At 40.8% G+C, this 19,477-nt stretch overlaps 1 protein-coding gene across 2 annotated transcripts; it reads left to right on the top strand.

Annotated features, from left to right (window-relative positions):
- The first annotated feature begins 479 nt into the window (after positions 1-479).
- On the top strand, positions 480-18,644 carry LOC146649511 (leucine-rich repeat-containing protein 24-like). Of its 2 annotated transcripts, XM_085386570.1 has the most exons (8): positions 480-1,047; positions 6,294-6,481; positions 8,386-8,472; positions 9,624-9,815; positions 9,908-10,076; positions 10,277-10,539; positions 10,895-11,467; positions 17,268-18,644. In XM_085386570.1, exons 2-8 carry the CDS (start codon positions 6,311-6,313, stop codon positions 17,670-17,672), a joined length of 1,860 nt encoding a protein of 619 aa, XP_085242696.1. In that variant the 5' UTR covers positions 480-1,047; positions 6,294-6,310; the 3' UTR covers positions 17,673-18,644. The 2 variants fall into 2 exon arrangements, with proteins under 2 accessions (XP_085242696.1, XP_085242695.1); XM_085386569.1 differs by lacking the exon at positions 480-1,047 and having other exon boundaries at positions 5,298-6,481.
- Positions 18,645-19,477: the final 833 nt, after the last annotated feature.

Here is a 19,477-nt window from a genome sequence, read left to right as displayed (position 1 = left end):
TGGGAAGAGCAGTACAAAGATTAATCAGTGATGAGGATCCTCTCATAGACCTGGACCCGAACGTAGAGTTCTAATTTTTCTTGAAATAAAGGTGAACTTTTTGCCGTCTCTGTGATTACAGTGACTTGATACAAGAAGTTGCCTACCAGCAGATCTTCTGATGTCATTTGGATTTCATTAAACACAGTCTCTTGGGCTCGATTTGCAGGGCTGACCAGCCCTGAAAGCTCGGTTGTCATTAGATGATCGCTTGCATGTATCAGAAATCCTTTTAAAACCTCGCCACACTTAGTCTTTTTTGAACACACACTTTTCCAGCTGGGCTGAGATGTTCTTGAAACCCTGGTTGTCTTTGATGCGTTTGAAGACGCGATAAATGTCGCCTTCTTACCTTGTTCACGTGACTAATGATTGTATCTATATTAACCATTTCTGTTCCGTTCCTGACACCTGAGAATATTTTGTTGGCACTGTGACGGTGAGCGTAATGAAAATGTCCACGGTTTCCACGGAATGCAGATTTACGCACTACGTTAGCGTGAGATGGCAATCTGCAGGCGAACGACCACAGATTCTTACACAGATGAGTTTGATGCACAACATTTATCACGAAGACTTTGCTGTGATTAACGTGTGCAGGAGACGCTTTTGTGCTTCTTGCGGAGCACTGCTGACTCGACGATCGTCCTGAGGAGCAGCAGCGTGGGGTAAATGGATGGGAGGGTTCACTGGGAGTGACGAATGAATGAACAGCTGGATGATGGCATTCAACAAAGACATGATCTGAACCGCACTGCACTGATTTGCACTTAGTGCTACACTATCAAACCTGCCATAATATTTCGCTGCTGGCTCCCGTCTTTTGTTGACATCATAAGCGTGTGTGCGACGGCCCGCGGTCCTCTGCAAACTGTCGATTTTTTCCTCCCCTCTTCTACTTTCATTTATTTGAGGCAAATTATTAGAACCGTCTGCTAAGAAGGAATAAGAAGACGTCGTGCAGGTCGGACGTCCTTTTCTGGGTCTCCCACGTCCTTCCCCAACGAGGTATTTATTCTTCCACACGCATCCATCATGGTGCTTCTTATCTTATATGCGTTTGTCTTCGCAGAGTCCATTTAATCACCCTTTGGCATGCACGCTGCCATCAGATACTGGTTACTGTTATTGTGTAGCTTCTGTGTTATTAAGGTGGCCTTTAGCACAGCATATGACTGCTCGAGTGCATGTTTAGCTGCCCTTAAAGACAGCTTTTCTGGTTTCACTGCTGTCAGTCAATGGAAATATTTTATGTGTTTCATATCTTACATACAGATAAACCCAGTTCATGCTGCAGCAGCCCTGTAGTTACACAGTAGAGGACGTTTACAGGCGAGCAGCAGCAGCAGCAGAGTGAAGTGGCCTTGATGGTAGATCCTTTTATGCAAGTCAAATCCTCTTGGCATGAGCTGTTTCTATGGTGACAGAGATTCACCAACTGATATGAATATGGAAAAGATTACATTTATTGAGATGTTAATCAGAATAAAACTACATTTACAGTCATGGTTTAAAATAAATTACACTCACCTTTAATTCTAAGGCTTAGGTCTCAAAATGCAGTAAACATAACCTCAGATAAACTACAAAAGCATGTCATAGTGTTATATTTATTTAACAAAAAGTAAGACCGAATGCAAACGCAGTGTGTGAAGTAGGCCCTTGCTGTTTTTTCATAAGAATTGAGAGGGTAGGTAGCAGCCAGGTGCTGCTAATCAGATATTTTTGATCATCAGGAATTATGACCTTCACTATCAGAAAAGAGGTTTTTCCACTTTATTGTTCTTGGGTATTCAGTTGTGTTAACACAATGCCAAGCAGGAAAGACATCGGAAATGGTCTCACAGAAACCGTTGTTGTTGTTCAATAATCTGGGACGTGCCATTTCCAAACAATTTGAAGACTATATTTTTACAGTAGAAAAATTATTCACAACTATAAAATACTCTGGATTAAACCAGCTCCAGGAAAACATCAAACACCAGCTGTTCGCCCTGAGACAAGTGGATAATTTGTGAAAGGTACAAAAAAAGCAAGAGAGGGTACGATCACATTTTTATGGAACCCTTTAAGTTTCTAAAATCACTTTTCACCATAGCAAAAAAGGGAATACCTGAAGACAAGGCAAGAACTAGACACACATTTTGACAAAAGTATACAATGACAAGAATTAGTTTGAGCCAACACCTAATCCAGCACCCATAAGAAGACAGAGAGTAATATGTTTCTTCGAGAGGAAAAGGTTGAGGCTCCCTAGATGTTTGAGGAGTATCGAGTTGTTTGGCCAGGAAGCACTTTTTCTCCATCAAGCATGATAGAGGTAGGCCTTTAAGTGCACCAAAATGAAACGATTATTAGAATCTACAAATACAACAATCAGAGTTGCTGCCATTTGTGTGAATGTGTGTGTGAATGGGTGGATGACTGAATGTGTAAAGCTCTTTGGAGTCCTTAGGGACTAAGTAAAGTGCTATACAGATACAGGCCATTTACCATTTATCTATAAACAGGGTGAATTTGGAAAGCTGGGATTGCAAATCAAGAAGCAAAATCTGCTTTTCTCCATAGTGACATTCTTGAGAATACACCTGGGCGTAGGACTTAGAACAGAGGTGGGGGAACTCCAGGCTTCAAGGGCCGGTGTCCTGCAGGTTTTAGATATCATCCTGGGTCAACACACCTGAATAAAATGATTAGTTTATTACCAGACATCTGGACAACTTCAAGACACGTTGAGCAGGTAATTTAGCCATTTGAATCAGCTGCTTGGGATCAAGGACACATCTAAAACCTGCAGGACAGCGGCCCTTGAGGTCTTGAGTTCCCCACCCCTGATTTAGAAGCATGCGACAACACTTTGGGAAAGCATCTGCATCAGACTGTATAGAAAAAGTCATGGCTGAAATCCACTAACAAGAGGAAACATCAAGATGTGCTTGGGCAGTATCCCAGGTGAAACATAGGTAGTGGATGAAATGTTTAGGTGTGGGGAAAATGGGAGTACCACCTCAGAAGAGTTATGAAAGAGAGAATGTTTGGCTGCATCATCAGATCAACATACAAAACTCTCTGACGGTGTGAAGTACATCATATTAACTGGTACAACTGAAATGATAAGGGGAGAGTATTCTGACAAAGAAGCAACAAAGCTGCAGTTCTGGACCCCCACACAGTACAATGTCTGATCTTGCTAACTTAAGATCAGACATTGTACTGTGTGGTAGTGTGTTGAACTCACACTGTGCTGCCTGCTTTATTAAGTTCGCAGTGCCCTGGGAAGATGTCATAAAGGAAGCCAATGGGTTGAAGAAACTACGGCGTAGTGAAATGTAGTGGAAGCAAGGCAGAGAGGCTACATGGCAAATATCTCTACAATGGAGATTAGATGCAGAGAATTTCTTGCATCATCTCAGTAAGACTCTTGAAAGGCATATGTATTAAAAGATAGACGCTGCAACTACGCATGAAAAAGAAATTGTTGGCAGAACATTTTTAAATCATCCTCTGATGAGCAACCGTTGAACCATGAAGAAACTTTCCTTAACTTTATTTGTAATGTATAAAAGCAAAAGGGAAAAAAAGAATAATTTTTAAGAAATAATTTAATTTGTAATTCATGGATGTGTTTTTCTAGCTTTTATTTTTACAATATAAATATATTCTTTATGCCAAAAAGTTGATTCATCTGGACATAGCGTTTTCAATGGGAGAAACATTTTGTCACTCATTGAAGTGACTTCTTCAGTCTCAGCTGACTGCAGGTTTCCCCAACTTTATAAACAGTACATTTGCATAATGACTGAAACCAGCCCACTGAATAAACGGTGAGCTGTGAGGTCAGTTTCTTCATCACTGAGTGAATGGAGCTCAGTCTCTGTCTTTCTCGCTTTCTCTCATCGATATGGAGGTAATCATTCAAATAAGATATTTATATAAATATATAAGATATTTATAAGTAATAGTCTATAGTGGATAGTAGACTATCCACTGGTCAAAAGTTTAATATGCATATTGAAGGACATATCCTGGTCAAATATGACTCAGAGATTGTTCACAGTACTGGATGTCAAGGTAATGCTTCCTAATGTTCCTGCCTAGGAGAATCGTTTATAAATAATGTAAATACAACTGGTCTCAGCACAACACCCAGAGGAAGTTCATAATTAACCTTAGCTTGTCAAGAACACTTTCCTATTTACATGAATAAACTGGAGTTTATTAGATACAAAAGATATTCAAATCCCTGCAGCACAGTGCCTTTAATACCTGTCGCTTGTTCTACTCTATGTAGTAAAATATTGTGGTCAATAGTATCTAATTCTGCAGTGAAGTCTAGCAGGACAAACGAGAACATCAGTTCATTGTCAGAGAGGTCAGATCATTCTGAACTATCTCTAGTGCTGTTTCTTATTGTAAGCAATTCTGAATCCTGACTGTCAGATTTTAGAAGAATCAATTCAGTTTTATTTATTTTATATAGCACCAAATCACAGCAACAGTTGCCTGAAGGCACTTTATATGTAACATAAACGCCCTACAGTAATACAAAGAAAACAGAGAAAACCCCAACAGTCATGATCGCCTATGAGAAAGCAGGAAAAACTTTTTTAACTCTTTTAACAGGAAGAAACCTGCAGAAGAACCAGGCTCAGGGAGGGACAGCCATCTGCCCCGAGGAAGACAGGAGTAGACATGCTGTGGAAGGGAGCCACAGTTGTTAGTTAATAAGAATTAATGATTAAATATAGAGTTGTGTACAACTACATATTGAGTAAAAAGGTGACTGAAGAAGAAACACTCAGTGTATCATGGGAATCTCCAGCAGTCTATTTCTTTTGCAGCATAACTAAGGTAGGACCTTGTATGTGAGGAGCAGGATTTTGAATTCAATTCTGGATTTAACAGGGAGCCAATGAAGACAAGCCAGTATAGCAGAAATATGCTCTCGCTCTCTGTCAGTACTCTTCCTGCAGCATTTTGGATCAACTGAAGGCTGAGATATTGCACAAATGGAAGAAGTCATTTGTTTGATATGCACATTGAAGGATATATCCTGGTCAAAAATGACTCCAAGATTCCTCACAGTGTTGCTGGATGCCAAGGTAATGCCATCCAGAGTAAGCATCTGATTAGATACCATATTTCTAAAACTTTCAGGGCCAAGTACAAAAACCTCCCTTTTATCTGAATTTAGAAGCATTGAGCGGTAATCCAGGTCTTTATGTCTTTAAGACATCTCTGTAATTTAACTAATTGGTGTGTGTTATCTGGTTTCATGGGTAGATAAAGTTGGGTGCCATCTGTGTAGCAGTGAAAATGTATGCTATGTCTTCTAATGATACTCACTAAGGGAAGTATGCATAATGTAAACAAAATTTGTCCTAGCACTGAACCCTGTGGAACTCCATAATTAACCTTAGTGTGTTAAGAGGACTCTACATCTGCATGAATAAACTGGATTCTCCATAATGACTTAAAGGTACTCCACTCCATTTAATATCTACAGCATGCTCTAATCGCTGTTATAAAGTATTATGGTCAGTGGTATCAAACACTGCACTGAGGTCTAGCAGGACAAGCACAGAGAGGAGTCCACTGTCAGAGGCCAGTCGCTGTACTGTGATGAGCTCTGAAACCTGACTGAAAATCTTAAAATAAACAATTCCTCTACAGATGATCAGTTAGCTGTTCTACAACTACTCTTTCAAGAATTTTTTTTAGATAAAAAGAAGGTTTGTGATTGGCCTATAATTAGTTAAGACAGCTGAGTTAGCCTGTCAGCCTGGCTACAGTGCTGAAAAGAAACATCAACATGATTGTAATGCAGTGGCAGGAACTTTCTGAGCAACATTATAAAGAACAGTGAGCCAAAATTGATCCACAATACTGTGAGAGACTTCAAGTTGCCACAAAATGTGGTTCCACAAACCACTAAATCAAATGGGATACTACATGCTGCTTTTGCATTTTGGCTTTGTTCTTGTTCAGTTTTAATAAATAGGAATTGTTCGGAGTCTGAAATGTCACAAAAACAATATGCCAATGAGACCTTTGACAGAATCCTAGGATGTATCCATTGGATTGTATGGCTCAAGCTGATTTGAAAAATTGTTTGTTGTTACAGTATTATTTTCAGGCTAATTTGTGTAGGAGGGAATTCCTCCTCACTGACCATTTTACATATTTTTGTTCGGCCTCAAAACAAGTCAGAAGAATGCTGATCATGACTCATTCTGTGTTCTCACCTTTCTCAGTTTTATCTCTTGACGTGATGGCTGTGTTTTTGGTGCTTCTTCTCTCCACGCTCCTCCTGTCTCTACACTCCACTCCTCTACGAGCCTCTCCTTCCTGCCCTGTGGGCTGTCGCTGCTACAGCCTCACTGTGGAGTGTGGCTCCACAGGACTGAGGGACATCCCCAAATACATCCCTTTAACCATACAGGTAGGATCGATGCCCTAAGAAGATTCAATTTAATTCAAATGCAAGAAAGTAGTCCTATATATTTGTTTAATGTGAGCATTAAAAGTCGCCAAGATTCCGCACAGTGTTACTGGAGGACAAAGTAATGCTATCCAGCGTGAGAATATGGATACACACAGTGTTTCTAAGATTGTTAGGAATAAGTACAATATCCTCCGTTTTAGCTGAATTGAGAAGCAGAAAATTAGATGTCATGCAGGCCTTTATGTCTTTAAGACATTCCTGCAGTTTACTTGGTGGGTGTCACTCCGTTTCATGGATAGATAAAGCTGTGTGTCATCTGCATTTATACATTTTCATCTAGCAATGAAAATGCTAGATGAAAATGTATACTGTGCTCTCTAATAATACTGCCTGAGGCGTGTATAATGTAAATCGGAATCAGAATACTTTATTAATCCCGAAGGAAATTAGGGTTACAGCAGGCAGCACGCTAATGGCGCATGCGCACTTACAAAGGAACCTTCTGACGAACTTTACACAAACATCACATTGGGGAGACATGTCAGAAAGGTAGGCTGATAGGAAAAAAAACAATGAAAATACATAACATGAGGTAAGAGGAGGAGAAAAAAACCTCCACTCAGACTGAGCTCCTAGTGGGAGAACAGTTTGATAACAGAAAAAACACCTCAGCACAAAAAGCACATGACTATCAATACACCATAGAAACACAAGACAAGCAACAGGGACAGGTAAAGGGTAAGAGAGAGCCGGTGTAGGCAGCGCATCCGGTCCTGCAGCATGTCTGCGCTGGTCCAGTCGACTGCCATCTTCCCCGGGAGGGGACAAACATCGAAGGCGTTTGGAAAGGGAGGGGGGATCTGTGTGTGTGTGTGTGTGTCCAGAATTCAGCTGAGACAGTGTCCTTCGCCCCGCCAGGCTAAGTAAACAGTCTTCCAGCCAACCCAGGTGGCCTTGCATGGAATGGGAAGGAACAGACTAAACACAGTCGTTATCAGGGTGTTGTTGTACGGCTCCAGCCTTGCCACTGGCGCCAAAGGGGTATCCGCATGAAGTGATGGTGCTTTTTACTTTAGTGCGATCAGCTCATATGAATTTCAAAGCAGTTCTACAGTCCAACACTGGTCTCTCAATCTCCCATTGGAGAGCCGCGAGCTTCGCCATACTTGCGTTCTGTGATGTTGTCATTTCTTGTGCTCAAGGAGCCGATTTCTGAGAACTCACGGCAGTGTGCCTCCTCGAGATGTCATCCAATTTGTGCCCAGAGATGTTATTCCGAGCTAGTCCTTCCGAGATGTATCCAGTCTGCAGTCAGAGATCTTATTCTGAGTATTCACAGCAGCCGTAGCCTTTCCAAGATCTTATCCATGCTGACTCAATGGGCCCATTTTGAGAAACTCACGCCTCTCCCATCGTTCCAATCCCAGCGGGCAGCCTTGTGGGGGTTTGAACAGCCGGTTCCGCTTCCTTAATTCTTCGATAAGTCAGGGCCAAGCCAGCTCCGATCCGCCAGAACCCTGTTACCATGGTTCCGAATAGGTAGATATCTTCAGCACTCAGGCTCACCCAAGCCCAGACTTCTCGTTGAGAAAGGGGTGTCAGTTGCATTTAGGGACCAGTTGATCCAATCCAAATAAAATTGGTCCTAGCACAGAACCCTGTGGAAAACATGAACAAACTTCAGACTGTTAAATAGATGGAGCTCTTCAAATAAACAATATCTCTGCACATGCCCAATTAGCTGCTTTACAGCTACTCTTTGAAGAAATTTTGAGATAAAATGAAGATTTGAGCCTATTAATAGAGATAGATTGATCAGAGCATTAATCACAATGTATCAAATGTTTTAAGACAATAGTGACTAAAACTCCTCTTTTGTCCCTGCTCATCTCTCCATCCAGACCATCTTTCTCCAGGACAATGTGATTGGTCAGATCCGTCGACAGGACCTCACCATGCTGAAGCACCTGCACTATTTGTACCTGCAGGTAATAAATGCACATACACTCTTAAACACTTACACTAAGACTCTTTAGCCTTCAGTTTTAATCTGTTGACTACATCACAGTTTATACTAAGTATGGATTTGTATACATTCTAGCAATGGTATACGCTGTGTTTACTTCACTCAGTAGTATCAAATTATAGCGAAGTATTACCCTCCAAAATGTTTTAATGCAACAGAGGAAGGATTTCACTGAGCAGGTTTAAGAATACAGCAGGGTCGATGTCTTGTAAGGCTGCAGCAAAAGGTTGTTATTGCTAACTAAAACTAAATTAAAGTGGGTTGAAATTTTGGTTAACTGAAATAAAAATAAAAACTAGACTTTTCAAAATACATTGCCAGTCATGGCAAAAACCCATATAGGCCAAAATTGGCTCCAAAGGCAGATGTCTATCAAATACATGGCCTTCTATTTATACTCAAATTACATTACAGTTTTCATTGTTTTTAAAACCCAGCAGTGCACCTGCAACCACTTCAGAGTTTGAGGTATATTAAATTAGAGGGCACTACTGTCACCATGAGCTGCTAGCCTGCAGCAGAGATAAGTAGTTGTAGACATCTAATGAACTTACCTCTTTCTGACTCCACACCGCCAGAAATGTTTAATTTTCAACTCATCTCCAACCAAAGCTGAGAACATGTATAGTAACACTTTCCTTACTCCAGCAAACAGACATTAAGAAAATCACTGGCGTTACCTCTTATGAATCTATTGTACGTATTTTTTGAAACAGTGAAATTGTGAATTGAGTCACTCTCCTCCTTGTGCCAAAAACACTGTCAAATGTTAGACTGCTCCAAAATAAAAGGATCACAACAGAGAAGACAGAAAATGTGTTTCAAAGGCATCATCAGAAGTATTTGGAATTTAAATTTATTTATTTAAAAGGGACAGTGCAGTTTAACATAGTTCAAGTACAAAACATGAAACTGATGTAATGCACATAAGTTTATAGCTATTGCTAATTTTCAACAATAGTCCCTTGTTGGGCTTACAATCAAAATAGGTACATTTTACAATAAAACATAAATTTTCATAAAACCAAATGACATCATAGTAGTGGTAGTTCCAGGAGATTAACCAGAAGCAGACATTTTTCTAGTTTTCTTTTCATGTCCCTCTTCCTCTAGAACAACACCATCTCAGCCGTGGAGCCTGGCTCTTTCCAGAGCCTCGGTCAGTTATTGGAGCTAGCACTGAATGGAAACCGCATCCATTTGGTGACAGCTGACATGTTTCAGGGACTCGAACATCTACGCATTCTGTACCTGGCACGAAACGACATCACACGGCTGCTGGACTACACCTTCCGTGGCCTACCGGTACAGTCTCACTTTCCTGTTCAACACAGCAGCTTTGCTGAGCCCTATATGAAGCTTCATAGATAATGTACATCATTCTCTTGATGTCTCAGCGTCTGCAGGAGCTCCACTTACAGCATAATAGTATAGAGACGTTAGCCGACCAGGCTTTAGTTGGTTTGACTTCTCTGGCTCTGCTGGACCTGAGTAGGAATAACCTCCACACAATTGGCCCTGCAACACTGCGACCTCTAGTGAGCCTGCAGGTCCTGCGTATCACAGGTGAGGCTCCTTTACTGATGACATTGGAACCCATGTTGTGTTTTGGGTTTTTTGTTGGGTTTTTTTATACAGTTTCACGCATAATAACATCTGTTCACTGAGTTACAGATAGCTACTCATGTAGAGCCTAGTAATATGGTAATCATCATGACTCTTTAGGGCAGAACATTAAGTGGCTTCTGTCTTGTGCTATGCCGCAGATAATCCATGGCGCTGTGACTGTGCGTTGCACTGGCTGAGGACCTGGATTGATGAAGAGGGTCAGCGTCTGCTTAGCTCTGCAGAACGTCGACTAGTTTGCATCGAGCCACCACGCCTGTCCCATCTGAGCTTGGTGGAGGTTCCTCTCAACAGCTTGGTCTGTATCCCTCCCTTGGTGCAGCTGGAGCCCAAGAGGCTTGCAGTGCATCTGGGAGAGAGCCTCAGGGTGTCGTGCCATGCCACTGGTTATCCTCGGCCACAGGTAATGATAATTAAAGTGAAATAAAGTGGTAATTAAAGTTTTAATATTCTTTTAAATTATTTTGTTTTCCCCACCATTTGCCATAAGTCCTGCCTATCAAATGAGTGAATTTGTTTGTACTGGTCTTCTTTGACTGTTCCAAATACACTGCATGCAATCAGTGTGGTCAGCTAAAGTGGTTACTTCAATTTTCCTCCTTTTTTCATTTATTTAAAACATCTTGAATGAATCATCAGTTACATACTCCAGTTCAGGTTGACAGTACTGTAACAGTAGTATCTGTTTTTCTTTTTGTACTGTGATGGTTTATCCTTTGTAAGACCACTGAAGAAAGAAATGTCAATACCTTTTGCAGGTGACCTGGAGGAAAGCTTCCCAGGGTAAAGTAGTCCTTTCTCCCAGAGGCCTGGTTCAGGAGTTGGATGCAGGTGGAGGTGGAATGGGAGGAGCAGAGGAGCCCTCGCAGGAAGGCAGAGTCAGTCTCCAGAAGACTAATGGCGAACTCTTTGACCCCGACACTGGCAGTGGCATGTTGTTTCTCAGTAATGTAACTGTGGCTCATGCAGGCTTCTATGAATGTGAAGCATGGAACGCAGGAGGTGTGGCTAGAGTCACCTTTCAACTTGCCATCAACTCATCAACATCCTCCTCATCTTCTTCCTCCATCTGGGCTTCATGGTCCCAGGTGTCTCTACCGTACTCACCTGCCTGGCCTCGACTGAGGAGCCACAGTCCTGCTTTGGGCTCAGATGTAAGCCGGGAACCCCTGTATGCTCTGGGCAGCATGGCCTTCAGTGCTCTGGGAGCTGCCACTCAGACTGCCATTGCTGTGGGCATCTCACTGCTGACTTTGACTGCTCTGCTGCTAGTCGCCATGATCTACAGTCGACATCACCAACGGGACAAAGAGGCTGATGGGGCTGAAAAGGTGCATATATGTTCAATACTACAAATGTGATTGGCATATTTAAAAGTAGAATAAAGGCATTTATCCTCATAGTAGATAGGAATTTATGAATGAATTTTCAATTATTTGTCTGTGTCAGTGTAACACAACAAAATCAGAGGAAGCACAACAAGATGACAGAAGTAAAACTGCACTGACACACACAAATGTTTTGTCAGGTGAGCATTTTACATGGACCATCTGTTTGTCGAAAGAGTTTTGTTACAACTGAAGTAAAGTGCGATGTCGCAAATATAGACAAATGTATTGTCCATGTAAACAGCGTTCATGTTAACAAATTTTTGGCACAAATGGTACCTTATGACCACATGTGTCAAGATATGTTTTATGAGCTTATGTTACGATCAGTGTATCTGGTTAAAAATAACTGTTCTTGTTATAACTTTAAAATTTGTTATGTGTGATCAAACAAATCTGCAGCAGTCATATAACAATAGAGATACACACAACCTGATGATGTAGATGCGGTTTTATGTATTTAGGTTTGCTCAACAGTCTACATGTGTTCTGTGGACTGTGGAGGAAACTTTTCCACATCCCTCGGAGTATCCTCTGGGGTATGCTTTGGGACCATGGTGTGTCTGTCCTATTGCTATTACAGTAGCTTGGTTTACATTGCAAGTCCGACTTGTTCATGGTGCATGCTGGACTCCACCAGGGCTGCCCTTTGTCACCAATTACTATCCTACTTTTAAATATCCCACAATTAACCGAGGAGTCTAAGAGTCAAGTGTAGGGCTTGACCTTATGTGTTCAAGACCTTGTATGGAAAAGGATTTTAACTTTGATTCTGGATTTTACATGGAGACAATGAAGAAAAGCCAATATGAGAGAAATATAGTCCCAGTGCTCTCAGTGCAGCATTTAACTGAAGGCTTTTTGGGGAGTTTTTAGGACATCCTGATAATAACGAATTACAATAATCCAGTCTAGAAGTAATAAATGCATCAACAAGTTCAGCATCACTCAACAAAGGATGTTTCTAATTTTAAAGACATTGCACAAATGGAAGAAATCAGTCCTACATATTTGTGTAATATCCTGGTCAAAAATGACTCCAAGATTCCTCACACAGTTACTGGAGGCCAGTGTAATCCCATTTAGATTAAAAGATGGGAAGTAATGAAGTACAAGTACTTTGTTACTGTACTTAGAATTTTCAGGTATCACTATATAAAGACTGGCTCACAGCTGAGCCAGGGATCACACCTCCTCCACACATTACTTGAGGAAAGTACAACTACTCTGTATTCTGATAACTTTTTACTTTTACTCCCTTCATGTTTAAACAAATATCTGTACTTTTTACTCCTTACATTTTCAAAACAAACTCATTATTTTAGGTTCAACTGTATCATCTATAGCATTTATAATCCGAGTTAAAATGGGCCGGAAGAGGTGCAGGTTTCCGTAAGTTGTGGTTGCGGTACTTTAGAATCTAGCTATCTCTACACAAGAGGAGGAAGCATGAAAAGAGTGCTATTTTTAAGAAACGGGTAATTTGAAGTTCAATGTTTCTATCAGCTCAACAAACATCAGCAAGCACACAAACTGTGTGCAGTTTGTTGCACTGTGTCTGCTAGCTAAAGGAGAGAAAACGGTGCCAGATAACTTCACTTGATGTTGGACGACAGACAGGAAAGGAGAAGGAGAAAGGTTAGATTTAGAGAAAAGTTGAAGTACTGAAGAAACTTCCTTACTCAAATAAAACTGAAAAAGTACAGGCTTTAAAATGTACTTCAAGTACGAAAGTAAAAGTAGCTTTTAAGTAGAAGTATAGATAGTTGCATTAAGTAGAGAAAGCCTGTGCTTCTGCCATCTCTGTCCAGGGTAAGCATACGTTAGACACCATATTTCTAAGATTTTACAATACAATTTTACAAGTTCAATAACCCCAGTTTCATCTGAATTTAGAAGCAGGAAATTGGAGGTCATCCAGGTCTTTATGTCTTTAAGACAGTCCTGTAGTTTAGTTAATTGATGCATCTGGCTTCATGGATAAAGTTGGGTGTCATCTGCATAGAATACGAAATACGAATACAATACGAATGACAAAAATTGTATATGCAGGAATAAATAACACATTAATGTTTCAACTCACTGTAGAGTGTCTTCTCTTGTACTCATGTTTATTAAAATTATTACCAACATATGCCAGGGGGTCCACTGGGGGTCCTGCAAATTTTGGCCAGCCATTGGTGGTGCCCCTGAAATAATTAGCTAAAACAGCAAGTGATTGCTTTTTAAGTAATGGCTTAATCACTGCCAGTTTAAAGGCTTCTGATACATGGCTCGGTACATAGCCCAGTAATAGGGATATATAGATCATAGTTTAAATTGAAGCATTAATAGACTTCTCAAAGGACTTCTTTGAGCACTCTTGTAAGATGTAGGGGCCTAATGGACATGTTTATGATTTGGAGGAAGTAATTACTGGAGTTAACTCAGAAAAATCAATTCAGAGGCTAATAGATAGAGAGGCTAAATTATCAATAGAATTGGAAGAAGTACATAATGATACATCAGTCAGATGGTTATGAATATTTTTTCTCTAAATAGTCAAATTTTTATTTGTCAAGAAATGTGAAGTAACGACTGGTGAAATGCTTGGCTCGACAGACTCTCTGGCTACAAGGATGAATAGTAAGACTTTCTAGCTTTATGGAGAGCTTTATTTTAAATAGAGCAACAATCTTTTTTTTCCAGGCTAAATGAAAATCTTCTAAATTAGTGAGATGCCATTTTCAGTGTTGATCAATTATTAAATCTTTTACTAACAGGGACTAAAGTTTAAGAATCCACAGTTTTACTCTTTGGTGCTATATTGTTCTTTCTTTGTGATTTTTTTTTTTTTTTTAATGTTTTTAAATCATTTTTGCTAAAAAAAAATTTGGTTTGTTTTTGGTGGTCTGGGAGCAACTGCAGTCTCTAAGGGGATGGAGTTTAGGGGATGACAGAAGGAGACAGGCTGCAGAGAGATGTAGACAGCAAGTCTGCTTCATGATCCCAACTCCAATTCAGGAATCCTGGCCTACAGAGCTGAAAACAGGCTACATTTATTACAAGAACCATTATTAATAAGGGAGGCCGAGGAGTAACTAAACCTCTTGCACATGGAGCAAGAAGGTGCAAGATGGACGGGTGAAGATGCTGTGCTTATAGCAAGTTAGCTATGAGCTAAGCTAAGCTAGCAAATCCCTACAGACACAATGACTAAATACTGTAAATATAATTAGCAGGTGGTTTAACAGAGTTTGCTTTGGATAAAGCAGATGGATATTATGAATCATCTGCACTACAAAAATCATCTTCATATTACACTATGAAAAAATATGTTTTCCAAGAGTTTAAATTAAATGGGCTAGCTACACAAAACACAAGAAGTGATAGTGTACCACAGAAAGAGCAAACACCAGGTGAGAGTGCCACCAACCAAGTTTAAGTATCTTGGGATCTTGTTAGTGAATGAGGCGAGAAGAAAGTGAGAGATTAACAGATGGGTTGGGGCTACAGTTGCAGTGATGCAGATGCTGGACTGGTCCATTGTGGTAAAGACAGCTGAGCATTAAAGAAAAGCTCTTGATTTATGTCCCTACTCTCTCCTGTTATCATGAGTTCTGGGTAGTGACCGAAAGAATGAGATCATAGAGGCTAGTGGCAGAAATGAGCTTTCCCCACTGGGTGGCTATCTCACTTAGAGATTTAGTGAGGAGTTCAGTTATCTAAGACTGGCTCAGTTTACAGCTACTACTCACATTGAAAGGAGCCAGATGAGGTGATTCGGACATGCCTCCTGGGCACCTCCTGCATGAGGTGTTTTAGGCATGTCCTACCAGAAGGCAGCCCTGGAGCAAACCCAGGACATGCTAGAGAGATTAGATCTTTTGGGTGGCCTGGGATTGTCTCAGTGTTCTCCCAGATAAGCATGAGAAGTTGGCTGAGAGAGGGAGGTCTGGGCATCCTTGTTTAAGCTACTCCACCAATGACCTGGCCCAGGACTAGTGGAAGAAAATAGATGGATGGAGGAGTAAGACTTGTAATTTTTTAAAGAGGTCTTGAGCAATAGTTCTCCAATCCATCGTGGAGATCGTGGCTCAAGAGTTGGGCGTTCGCCTTGTAATCGGAAGGTTGCCGGTTCGAGCCCCTGCTTGGACAGTCTCGGTCGTTGTGTCCTTGGGCAAGACACTTCACCCGTTGTCTACTGGTGGTGGTCAGAGGGCCCGGTGGCGCCAGTGTCCGGCAGCCTCGCCTCTGTCAGTGTGCCCCAGGGTGGCTGTGGCTACAATGTAGCTGCCATCACCAGTGTGTGAATGTGTGTGTGAATGGGTGGATGACTGGATATGTAAAGCGCTTTGGGGTCCTTTGGGACTAGTAAAGCACTATATAAATACAGGCCATTTACCATTCACCATCTGAAAGTAGTTTAAAGTTTTTCTTCGGCCACTGGCAGATAATTTTCAGTCTAGTTCTTGTATGTGATCATTTTCAGATAATGTTATTAGTCAAAACTACTTACCACTGACCTGTGAATCACTCAAACATACAGGGAACCTAACATGTATATTAGACCCCTTACCAGCAGCCTGTGGCAAAAACACACATGTATTTTTGTCACTCTTTAGTTGAATCTACCAAGTAATGCCACACATAACTCAATTTGACAAGTATAAATTAGTATTTTTGTGCTAGCAACTTCTTAAGAGCTATTAGCCTAAATCTTGCATATCCCAGCGTGGTTTGCAGTCTATCCTTAAAAAACTGAAGAAACTATCTGTAAGATGAGGATGAACAATATCTAAAAGTTTATGTCTTCAAGATAAAGGGGAAAAATCCAGCAAAGACCTGACACAGGACCTAAGTAATGTATCTAGACCCTCTGTTGTAAAGCCTTATCAGAAACAATCTTAGTCGTTGTCAAGAAGCCATTTTTAAGGAAGGAAAGACTGAGGTGTGTTACACAAGACCTGAACTAAGAATCATTGGCAACAAATCTGATGGAGTGATGAATCCAAATTGTTGATTCAAATATCAATATATATATCGAGGAGGTCAGGAGTTTGATGTGTACAGCCATTTGTAAAACACAGTGGAGGCTCTGTCAAGGTTTGGGACTGCATTTCAGCCACTAGTGTTGGATATTTTGTCAAAATTGATGAAATCTTTAGCACAGAGAAGTATTGTAGAATTTTGATTGACCAAGCAATATCATCAGAAAGAGTCTGATTGGCAACAACTTTATTTTTCTGCCAGATGATAATCAGAAACACAGTGCCAGAATACCTGGATAGGAAAATACAATGCAACTCTATCAGTCACTGATAGTCTGATGAAGAGCTTGGTGTTGAGTTTTCTTGTAAAATATATAAAAAGAGGGGTGACTCAAGACTTTTGCAGGGCACTGGGAATTCAGTAAGAATCCAATAAAAGGAAAGAAAATGAAATCAATTAAATGGGGGCAGCGCTGCAGTGTTTATCACTGAGGGTCTTGGATTTGCACCACCTTCTTTTGCCAGTGTGGGCTCTCTATGTGAAGACTCCTTCCACAGTCCAAATGCTCTAAATTACCTGTTGGTGTGAATGATGGTCTGTCTCTCTGTGGTCACCTGAGCACGGGATAGGCTGCGGTCCCTACATGTAACGCCTGTTTGAATTCAATTTAATTCAATTCAATTAAAGTCACCTCTAGGCGCTTTATATTGTAAGGTGTTTTTTTTTTGTCGTTTACATTGTCATATTAATGAAGGTGAATTTGAATTCACAGGAGGAGAGCATCTTGTATGTGAATGACTACTCTGATGGCCCCACTACCTTCGCCCAGCTGGAGGAGTATCGTGATGAGCGTGGCCATGAAATGTATGTCCTCAACAGGGCCAAGCCTGTGCTTCCTCCTGCTCCGCCAACAGCTGTGTCCACCACTAACCTGGGCTGTTCAGCACCATCCGATACCTCCAGCCACACCCTCTCCTCGGGCCCTGGCCAGACCATGAGCCCCACTCTGGCCCCTGACAAGCAGCAGCAGCAGGATGGTGACATACGGACCATGAGGAGAATGGCAGGGGAAGGAGGGGAGGCAGAGCCCGTGATCACATTAGAGGCAGAAGGAATGTTTCTCAACCACACAGGCCTCTTCATAGACTCTCCCATTGCTTATGAGATTCACTGCTAAAGGAAGAAAGCAATCCTGGAAGACAGAGCAAAATATGTGTGTGACCCAGTGGTTTACAGCTCAGCCTTTCTTGTTTATGGACTAACAGGAGGCCATTATTGGGATGTACCAAAAAAGGCACAGAAGTACTTTTCTGTGTGAAAGGATTTTCCTTCTGCAAAACTACACTGACAAATGTTAACGGAGTCAATTCCAGTACAAAGCAGAGCTCAAACTCTGTCTGACCTCTAAAACACAGACATACTGTGATGTTGTTTGCCAAAAAAGCGAGTAGGTGAGTGACTCGGAGTATAGGAACCTCTGACTGACCACCAAGACAGCTTCACTGTCCTGCACATGCTTAACTTTCACACATTTTAGCATTACTGGTGTGCTAACATCTGCCCTGTCAAGACCTCAGAGCTCACTGGGAGGCTGAGTACAGGAAAGAGAGAAATCATGGCCCCCTCCGGTTCATGAATATGTGGGAAATCTGTGTTATATAGTCTAACTGCTGTCAGTGTCTGGAAGTTTTAATTTAATCCCAGGGTAGAAATACAGTGCATTTTGTAATTATATAACTGTGTAGAAAAAGGTCAGTCTGAGTTTTATTCTCATTCTCTCTCATCATCATTTTACTCATCTGTGTTGCTTAGTGTCCTAACAGACACAAAAAATGAATCTCTCCTCTCTGTAGTATGAACTGAGCTCAGTTTACCCCAACTCTTTTGGATTTATCCGTCTTTATTGATACTAGCATGTGCGGTTGGGAATGAATCTGAGTTGCTGCTGAGTTTTCCAGTCCACACGGAGGCAGAGTTCTTAGCTGAGCAAAAAACATCAGCTATACGATACGTATTTGACTGCTTCTGAATGAACGAGCTGCTGTGATTGAGAAATAAAGTTTTCAAAGCAGAAAGAGACAAGGCTCGAAAAAACAAGAAATGAAGCTACCTGACTGAATGTTTTTGCTTTTAAATGATCACGTGTGAATTATTGTTGCCTTTATAAACTGAGAGAATCTTTTGTCTCTTTTCTCCTGTTCCTTTGATCTGTTTTTATTCTAAACATGTAGTCTAGCTCTTTACAATGATTAGAACACAGCTACACATTATTTTCGTGGTATACTTTGAAACTAACCACATACTCGGGGCATGCTTTCGTTATCTGAATTGACTCACAGTTAGGGTTAAATTACATACACTCACCGTGACATGGATTTCATGGTCATTTGGGGCTTTGAATTCTTTGAGCGGTTTGTTGCGCGTGGTGGAACGATTGTACAACACACATCTTTTAAAAACCGAAATCATTTACATTTTGTAGTAAGCGGTGTTGGAAGTTCTAATGTGTCTTTTACTTAACAAAGCCAAAGCCTATTTTCGTTAGTGATCATGACGAACAACAACAACTAGTTCTTTTTGCCATCATAAAAATGTTTTTTTTTTAAAAGAACCAGTATTTAAAACAATGGGGAAGTCTGAGGAATTCAGTGAAGATTTGAGGAGAATTTATATTTACACAAGTTAGACCCATTTTTGAACAACTACACATTCCAAGGTCATCATTTCAAACATTTGTACATAAGTAGAAGTTATTCAGATGTGTCACCACTTTGCGAGGAAAAAAGCCCAAACTGTCACCTTCAGATCACAGGAAATTCCACAAAGTCCACAAATAATCAACAGATTGGCGTCCTGTCCTGAATCACATATTGATGCTTATTAGAAGAATGGGAACATTTTTTGCAGTTTACAGGGAACAGTCCAGTCAAGGAATAAAGTTGCATCTCAGAATAATCAAGGATAGACAGATTTAAACACTAC

This window comes from Rhamphochromis longiceps, linkage group LG17, assembly GCF_057381845.1.
Source record: "Rhamphochromis longiceps isolate RC_006_pf linkage group LG17, R_longiceps_female_GT1.1, whole genome shotgun sequence".
NCBI classification, from domain to species: Eukaryota; Metazoa; Chordata; class Actinopteri; order Cichliformes; family Cichlidae; genus Rhamphochromis; species Rhamphochromis longiceps.
Note: the sequence above shows the minus strand (reverse complement) of the source record. Positions and strands in the feature narration are given on the sequence as shown.

Excerpts from the sequence above, each read along its gene's own strand:
- LOC146649511 (XM_085386569.1), top strand. The coding sequence starts at position 6,107 with ATGTATCCATTGGATTGTATGGCTCAAGCTGATTTGAAAAATTGTTTG. Across the intron at positions 8,473-9,623 it reads TGCACTATTTGTACCTGCAG|AACAACACCATCTCAGCCGT; the intron begins GTAATAAATGCA and ends CTCTTCCTCTAG. Across the intron at positions 10,077-10,276 it reads GCAGGTCCTGCGTATCACAG|ATAATCCATGGCGCTGTGAC; the intron begins GTGAGGCTCCTT and ends GCTATGCCGCAG.